We start from the raw sequence: 8,807 nt of genomic DNA, 5'->3' as shown, positions 1-8,807 counted from the left end.
AATGTTCTCAAGGGGCTGGAAGGTCATTGAAAGGTCAGGACAAACCCCAGACCTCCCTGACTTACTCCTACACCCAGTCTAAATACTTTTCACTGGAAGAGAGAATTTTCTGAAACTTGATCAGTCAACAAGTGCTAAGAAATGTTAAACAAAAACTACATTGTTCACTGAGAACTTCAGCCAGTAATGATTTCACTCTTCAGCTGTAACCCTGGTCATCGGAGCTGGCTGACCAAGTTCCAGATCTGAAATGCTATCTCAAATGGTCTGTTTTTTCTGAGGCCTGGGTGTTTCTGGGAGATTTGAAGCTGTCTTGAGGCAACATCCCCCAGAAACTTAGAAGGAACCAAAGGCTCTTGAGAGGCAGTTTTGGAGATAGGGCAAGACGGGGGACCGCAGATAAGACACATCCTGCTCTGGATCTACTCCCTTCCTCTTTCTGGCCACTCTACTGTCTACCACACAGAAGGGAGTAGCCAAAGGCAACCTTTAGGTGCAAGGTAAGCTGCATTGTTTAGACCCCTCTTCCTCCAGCCTTCATTCACTCCCTTTGCTGCCTCTTTACAAACTTGTCTGTCCCATTTTCCCCCCCGGGAGCCTCAGGTACAGCTATGTTTCCCACCATCGTCCCTATAAGTTATGCTCAGTTTTACGTGGTTATCCCAAGCTCTCTTGGAAGCACTGCTTTGAACGTCTCAGTGCCATCTTATGGTTTCTCCAGCGTAAATCTTTGTGTGTCTACTGTGATGTCCAAACCCAGATCTGCCTGTGTTTTCCTGATACACCCATTCCATTTTCACTGCTCTCTGATTCTCTATAAAGATAGAAGTTATAGGGCCTGGTTGGCTCAGTCGGTTAAGTGTCTGCCTTTGGGTCAGTTCATGATCCCAGGGTCCTGGGATCAAGCCCCTCATCTCGGGCTCCCTGCTCAGGAGAAAACCTACTTCTCCCTATCCCTCTGATGTTCCTCCTGCTTATGCTCTCCCTATGTGCCAAATAAATCAATAAAATCTTTTAAAAAATAAAGATAGAATTTAGAGATCGTCAGTCTATGCCTCCCTCCCAATCAGAAACTTTAATCACTGTCACCTCTACTAAACAGAATTAAAACTGAACTTTAATTTTGACTCTTGAAGGAACAATATCAGTGCTGGTAATAATAATATTAAAATTCTATTAGGGTTTACTGTGTGTTTTCAGTAGGGTGACCATATAATTTTCTGTCAGAATGGGGACACTTTTGGGAGTGAAGAGGGACATTATTATTTATTAGTCAAGAGAATGAGCATAAATAGGTATCGCCCTGGGCAAACAGGGGCATTTATATGGTTTCATACCTATGAACCAGTTTCACATGATAGAGGACTAAAGGAGCTCTCGGTGGTCTCTCTTGTAAGGACACTAATTCTATCCACTAGTGCTCCACCTTCATGACATAATCACCTCTCTAAGACTTCACCTCTAAATACCATCTCATTGAGACTTGGGTTTTAATATACAAATTTGGGGTGGTGGGTGGGAAACAAACATTCAGTCTATAGCATCTTAGAATAAGGTACTTTAATTATTCCTAATTTACAGATAAGGAAACAAATATATAAGTTGATATATTATTGATCTTTAAAATCATAATGCAGGACTTTTGGTTATTCATCTGCTCTCATCCAGAAAAATGCCAATCAGTGTTGCAGGAATAATTAAAAAGGTGAACTGATTCCACAGCCCCGTCCAAACAGACTCCAATAGCTATGCTTTTAAATTCTCTTTTATTAGTGCTTTGCCAATCATCCAGCTTGTGTGTTTTATAGATGATGAAACTGAGGTCCAGAGAGGTGGAAAAATTTTCATGATCATAACATACCAGTCATAAAGCTGCAACTAATACATATGGTCTCCTCACTCTACAGGCTCTAGTCAAATTCTCAAGAGTGATTTATGGAAATGAATATCACACTGTATGTGCCTAAAGAAATGACAACTGTGATGTATGTCAAACTACTTGAGAAAAATTTTGAGAGATTGATATCACATTTTAATCTGTAATGAAGAGAAAGAGAGAGTGTTCATTTTTTCCCCCTCTATTAATCTTATCTCTTAACTGGACCATTTAGTCCATTTATATAATGTAATTATTCAATTTATTCTCCTCAGTGAATATCTACTATCTTAGTTTGCTTTTTCTATGTGTCTCATTTGTCTGGCATTTCTATTTCCTATACTTTCTTCTCTTCTTTTGGATTATGGGTGTATTTGTTATTCTGCGACAGCCATTAAAGCTGCTCACAAATACTTCTCTTGTTCCAGGCACCTAGAAGGATCCTATTTCTCTGTCTCTTGTACTTAAATGTTAACATGAGGCTTCTTCTGGTCAATGAAATGTGAATAGAAGTGATATGTGACCCTTCCAGTAGAAGGGTTAAGAGTGGCCCTGTGGGCTGCTATTTTTTTTTATGACTGTATTTATTTACAATCTTATTTACAATTTATTTACAATTGTATTTATTTACAATTTACAAATATTTATTGTATTTATTTAGAGAGAGTTTGAGTGGGTGGAAGGCAGAACGGGAGGGAGAGAGAGAATCCCAAGGAGGCTCCACACTCAGCCTGGAGTCTAACTTGGGGCTTGATCTCATGACCCGAGATCATGACCTGAGCCAAAGTCATGAGCAGGTTGCTTAACCGACTGAGCCACCTGGGCATCCCAGTGCTATGTTGTCTTTCCTTTGCTTCTTTGATTATGACAGTGTGTGTCAAGATGAAGCCTGTGTCAGCCTATTTTACCAAGTGAATACAGCAGGCAGAGCCCCTTAGCTACACCAGGATAGACATGTAGCAGGAAATGAGAAAGAAACTTTAAACTACTGAAAGTTTGAGTTTGTTACTACAGCACAACCTAGACTATCCTAACTGATCCACACTCTACTTATTCCCTCTGCTAGTTTGGAATTCAAACCCTGTGTTTCAAATCTTTTCATTGTTTACCTTAGAAATTCTCAAATGCATAGTAAACATAGACAAGTCTAATCATCTCTTGAACACTTGGCAATTCACATCACTTCCAAGTTATGCTCCTGATGTCTATTTTAATATTATCTTCTTAACTCAACAAGACATTATTGCTTTATATAGTCAAGACATCTTTGATTTGTTCACATATTTGTCATCAACTTTTTTTAATTCCTTCCTGAATTTCAGACTTCCATTGAGTAGCTTTTCTCCGTAATCTGAAATCCATGCTTAGACATTTTTTTAGTGGAGGGCTGCTTTAATGAAATTATAAACTCCATTAGGTTTTGTTATATCTTATTGTTTTGTCAGCAAATGCTTTATTTTATCTTCATTCCCTAGTGTCAGGGTAAATAATTCTATGCTGGTGTGTTGAGAAATCAGAGCTAGTATATTCTCTTAAGATTATAATGTGCTGAAGAGGGGTCAAGCCCATCCACATGGTCAGGTTACTCCCTCAGCATTCCAGTTACCACTTTGGGGAGTGAAAAACCCAGGGCTCCATTTCAGGACATGGATACAGAAGCAAAGTCTTAAGATTTGTTACTTACAGCTCCCAGAAATGGGGAGATGGAGAGTTGTGGGGAGAGAATGAATTAATGGCACAACGAACCAGAGGAAGGGGCAGTGCTCCGTCCCTGGTCAGAAGCAAGCAGGAGAGAGAGAGCAAGGTAACAAGTACCTTTCCCTTAAAAAGTGGTTGATGTAAAAATCACTAACTTTTCACCTGCTCGGGTCTAACTGATTATTTTATTTTATCTTTGAGAGGTAGGGGAAGAAAGGCAGAGGGAGAGGGAGAGGGACAGGGAATCTTAAGCAGACTCCCCAGTGACAGGGAGAAACCTGATGGTGAGGTAAATCCCAAGACCCTGAGATCAAGACTTGAGCTGAAATCAATGCTGTATGCCTAACCAACAGAGCCACCAGGGGTCTCTCAGAGATTCTCTTACCTGAATAAAGGCAATCTTCAAAGAGTGAAACTTCCCTAAATCTCCACTGGGGAAGTTTTACAGACTGGAAGAGGACAGGCCACTCACACCTACATAAGCAAACATTATCACAAACTGCCTTGCTTCCCACTTGTTCCCAAAAGTTCATTTATCTCCCAACAAAACACAAAAACAAGACCCCATTTATATCCTATTTCCCTCACTTCCCTCGCCTATGAAGTTAATCTAGAAACCTCTATCCCTTGCTGTTCAGGGAGACACTTCTTTTGTTCTCTGACATAGGCATGCAAATAAACCTTGTCTATTTTCCTGTCAGTCTTTTTTTATCAGGGACATTACAGGCTCTCTGACATGAACCTAAGTGGTTAAGGGAAGTTTTCCTCCCAACACCACTCCAGATGATATGCGTGCTATATGGGACAAAGAGACAGGCCAAACCTGGGTGGAAGGTAGGGTGCTAGGCAAATTACAGAAACATAAAAGTAAAAGCTCATACCACACCACATCATCCTCATCCGCTGGCACTTTCCAATTCATACTTGTACACAAATCATGCTGACTTCACAGAAGAGTTCTTAGATATCATGTGGCAACATAATAAAAACTCTTCCCTTTAAGGAATTCTGTTCTTTCTACTGAGGTCCCTCTCTTTCCTCTTCCCCTTTCTTCCTCTCCTCAGGGCTTCAAAACTGCCTACTTTTTTACGTTCCGTTTTTTTGCAAAAAAAAAAAAAAAAAAGAAAGAAAGAAAGAAAGCCTGTGAGGTCCTTTACTTCACCCCTACTTTCTTAGGAAGTCAGAGATGGCTCCATGTCAATGATACGGATCCTTTATGGAGGATGTCAACAGCACCCTATGTGAGCCATCACGAGAGCTAGCATTTATCATGCTTTCCAAGGACCTCTCCGAGCCTTCTGCCCATCTTACCTTATTTTGTCCTCATAATAAACCTAAGACGTACTTATCATCATCCCCATTTCAGGGCTGAGGAAATGGAGGAACAGGGAAAGAAATTCAGTTCTGAGAGTTGCCCAGCTCCTCAGATGCTAAATCAGAATTTGGACTGAGACCATCTAAATCCAGAGCAAGGAGGGAATTATGATTATTCTCATTCCAGAGGAATGGAAATTGTCACCCAGAAAAGTCAGGTCTCTTTCTAGGAGGTGTGAAATCGTATAACATTCTGCGCACTAAAGCCTCCATTTTAAAGCTCCATTTCCCCTTGTAGTGAAGTTTTGAACTGGGCAGAAAGACCTTTTGAACTGGCCAGACACAGTAACTGTTTTATAAGCAGTTGCATATAAAGATGGGGACACCTGGCATCTGGGTCATAAAACTGCCAGTGTGGCCTTCTGATGACAGATGATTAAATCATGCAGAGCAGGAATCGTGTGGTGTGATAACACCAATGCATTAGTCAACCAAAGTGTAAATCAGCAGGGCTCAGTCTTCTGCTCCCTAATGCAAGTCTGTACCCACACTCTTTAGCCCCCAAACCCTGCTCTTCTTGTGCAGGAGGGCACTTCCGGGGGATTGCTCCAAAAAACACAATCCTGAGACTTCCCAGTAAAGTCTTTTGTTCTTTTTCAGTTTTCGCTTTCTTTCTCAGTTGACAGAGGGAAATTTCTGCTAAGAAATATGGTTTTCTCTATTTGTTCTCCAAAGAGGATTTGGGTGTTTTTTTGTTTCTTTGGTTTTTTTTTTTTTTTAAAGATTTTATTTGTCCATTTGACAGACAGAGATTACAAGTAGACAGAGAGGCAGGCAGAGAGAGAGAGAGGGAAGCAGGCTCCCTGCTGAGCAGAGAGCCGGATGCGGGACTCGATCCCAGGACCCTGAGATCATGACCTGAGCCGAAGGCAGCGGTTTAACCCACTGAGCCACCCAGGCGCCCCTGTTTCTTTGTTTTATAGGTAGTTTGCAATCCCAGCATGGGGCTCAAACCTGCAACCAACCATGAGATCAAGAGTCTGATGCCCTGGTGACTGAGCCAGCCTGACATCCCTTGGGGATTTGGTTTGACTTTAGTTCCTCTCCTCCACTCTGACCTTCCAGGAGCTGTTGCTGTGGCCAAGAACTGCCACACACCCACCTTCCACATGCAGGAGAGCTGAAGTAGCCAGCAGTCCGGAGGTTGCAGGTCTCCTCCTCCTCCCTGAGGAGGAGTCCCTCTGTCAACTGAGAAAGAAAGCGAAAACTGAAAAAGAACAAAAGACTTTACTGGGAAGTCTCAGGATTGTGTTTTTTGGAGCAATCCCCCAGAAGTGCCCTCCTGCACAGGAAGAGCAGGGTTTGGGGGCTAAAGGGTGTGGGTACAGACTTGTATCAGGGAGCAGAAGACTGAGCCCTGCTGATTTACACTTTGGTTGACTAATGCATTGGTGTTATCACACCACACGATTCCTGCTCTGCATGATTTAATCATCTGTCATCACTGCCCATACCGCCACCCCCCCAAACCCCAGACCTCAGGTACTTGCAGCATTCCACTGGGTGCAGCTGGATGCCCACACCCTGCCCCCCACCAAGAGGTGAGGTTGGAATTCCAGCCATGCCAGGACCCCTGGGGAGACAGAGGACATCCTTTCCCTGCTGTTGTGAGGATCATGTTTATGTGTCCTTTACAAACCTCCAAGTACTATTTGTTGAGAATGGCCTCCTGAGATGACAAGGACTTTGCTGAGGTTCAGACATCAAAAGCTTTGTAGCCAAGATTCACCTTTCTCAGCAGTCCTGAAAAAAAAAAGTGGTGTGGATGTTTCCCTACAATGTCCTTCCTCACAAGGTCCTTGATTCCCACTAAAGTGAAACCAAGATGCTCCTCCCACCTATCTTTCCTTGGAAGCCAAGCCCCTTTGTAATCTGTATAAGAATCCCTCCCCAGGGATCTGGGGATCACAGAGACTGGCCTTCGGCTCTGTGCTAGAGACCAAGCTAGAGATCCAGGTCAGTGGTTGAAGAGGTGGTCTCAGGGACTCCTTCTTCTTCTGTGTTGGATTGGAGGGACCGGGGTGGCTGAGGTTAGCACCTGAAAAACTTGAGCTGGACCAATATCGGGATGGAGCATGTGGGCTGCAGGGAACCAAAGGCACTGGGGGAGGGAAGCATCACTCTTGGGAATACAATGGCATCCCTCTATGATGCTGGTGTTAGGCACTGGGTGGTTGCCCTTTTGTTGGAGGACAACAGGCCTCTCTCTGTCTGTCATGATCCTGGAGGTCATGTGGTATTTCAGGGATGCAGTTCAGCTCATGGTTTATTCAAAAGGATTTTCTAATAAGCCCCTTGAGCACTGGGTATAAATGTATTTGTTTTTTAAATGTATTTTATTTATTTTATTGTTTTAAGATTTTATGTATTCATTTATTTATTTGACAGTGAACCACAGAAAGCATAGGCAGAGTGGGCAGCAGAGGTAGAGGGAGAAGCAGACTCTGCATTGAGCAGGGAGCTGGGCTCGAGGTGGGGCTCGATCCCAGGACACCCAGATCATGACCTGAGCTCAAGGCAGACCCTTAACAGACTGACCCACCCAGGTGTCCCCTCAAATGGATTTTAAATTTTAAAATTCCTAGTATTCAGACACAGGACTGTAAGATTTTAGTTCACTGTCAAGTCACCACCCAGAGGCGAGGACCCACCTCTCTCCAGCAAGGGGGACTTAAATGCTCTTGGATAAGAGTGTATGTGAGCATCTCAATGATTGGAAAATTGCACAGGAGGTGGGATACCTTACTGGCTGACCAAAGGGAGACTGTGAGCCAGCGAGGCCACATGTAGGAGCTAGGGTTCTTTCTCAGGCAGTGCTTTTTCTCTTCTCTCCTTTTCCTGGCTAGGCTCTTCCAGAGGAGTGAGACCACCATGGCTCAGGAGAGGTTCTTCATCCTGTTCCCACTACTGGTCCTGGTGCTGCTTGTGCTGGGCTGTGTCCAGCCTTCTCTGGCCAAGGAGTCACGGGACGAGAAGTTCCAGCGGCAGCACATGGACCCGAACACCTCCACCGTCACCTCCGGCTACTGCAACCAAATGATGAAGCGCCGGAATATGACGGTTGGACGGTGCAAGCCAGTGAACACGTTTATCCACGAGCCTCTGCCAGATGTCCAGGCTGTCTGCTTCCAGGGAAATGTCCCCTGCAAGAACGGGCAGCCCAACTGCTACCAAAGCAGCTCCAAAATGCGCATCACTGACTGCCGCCTGAAGAACGGCTCCAAATACCCCAAATGCGACTACCAGACCCAGCAGCTACAGAAATCCATCATCGTGGCCTGTGAAGGGAATCCATACGTGCCAGTCCACTTTGACGGTTCTATGTAGGTCTGCACCTGAGGCCAGAACAGCAAGATGCCCCACCTCCCTTTTGTGGCACCTGCTTCTCCCCTCTCCCTTCCTTGTTCCGAGGGACAGAACTCCACTCAGGGCTCCTATCCAAAACACACACGTGTCCCTGCCCAGGGCTTGCCCCTGTGTGGTTTGGAGGGGGTGAAGGGAGCCACATGTGAACCACTTCACTGCTTCTTTCAATAAAACACAGTTGCAACCACTTGGATTTCTGAAGCTGTCATCATCTGGTACTGTCTGTCTGATTGTGTTCCTGCTCGGGTGAGAAATGTAAATCTGGGTAGATTTCGTAAGCATGGAATAGAATAATTACATGCCTTTGCTCCTGACTCTTGGTTCTCAGTGACCTGAGATCATTCCTTTTCTCAGAGATGCCTTGCTGTCAAATATGAAGCTGTTAAGTATGGGCTATTTGAGGTGAAAGGGAGCTACAGTCTGGGACGTTCTGCTGGGTGAGCTGATGGAGGGTGAGCTCAAATACCGAACTCTCTGGCATGGAAAGAAGGAC

The 8,807-nt window shown here is 44.2% G+C and overlaps 1 protein-coding gene across 5 annotated transcripts; it reads left to right on the top strand.

Annotated features, from left to right (window-relative positions):
• The first annotated feature begins 202 nt into the window (after positions 1-202).
• On the top strand, positions 203-8,501 carry RNASE1 (ribonuclease A family member 1, pancreatic). 5 transcript variants are annotated; one of them, XM_082736855.1, is made up of 3 exons: positions 244-500; positions 5,872-6,489; positions 7,795-8,501. In XM_082736855.1, exon 3 carries the CDS (start codon positions 7,820-7,822, stop codon positions 8,273-8,275), a length of 456 nt encoding a protein of 151 aa, XP_082592981.1. In that variant the 5' UTR covers positions 244-500; positions 5,872-6,489; positions 7,795-7,819; the 3' UTR covers positions 8,276-8,501. The 5 variants fall into 5 exon arrangements, with proteins under 5 accessions (XP_082592979.1, XP_082592981.1, XP_082592978.1 ...); XM_082736852.1 differs by having other exon boundaries at positions 5,872-6,593; XM_082736854.1 differs by having other exon boundaries at positions 5,872-6,904.
• Positions 8,502-8,807: the final 306 nt, after the last annotated feature.

Source organism: Mustela nivalis (genome assembly GCF_964662115.1).
Source record: "Mustela nivalis genome assembly, chromosome: 6".
Taxonomy (NCBI): Eukaryota; Metazoa; Chordata; class Mammalia; order Carnivora; family Mustelidae; genus Mustela; species Mustela nivalis.
This window is presented reverse-complemented; position numbering and strand designations above follow the sequence as displayed.

Bases quoted from the DNA above. Each gene is read 5' to 3' on its own strand.
- RNASE1 (XM_082736852.1), top strand. From the start codon at position 6,565: ATGTTTATGTGTCCTTTACAAACCTCCAA. The intron at 6,594-7,794 runs GTACTATTTGTT...TTTCCTGGCTAG, and splicing joins TGTCCTTTACAAACCTCCAA to GCTCTTCCAGAGGAGTGAGA.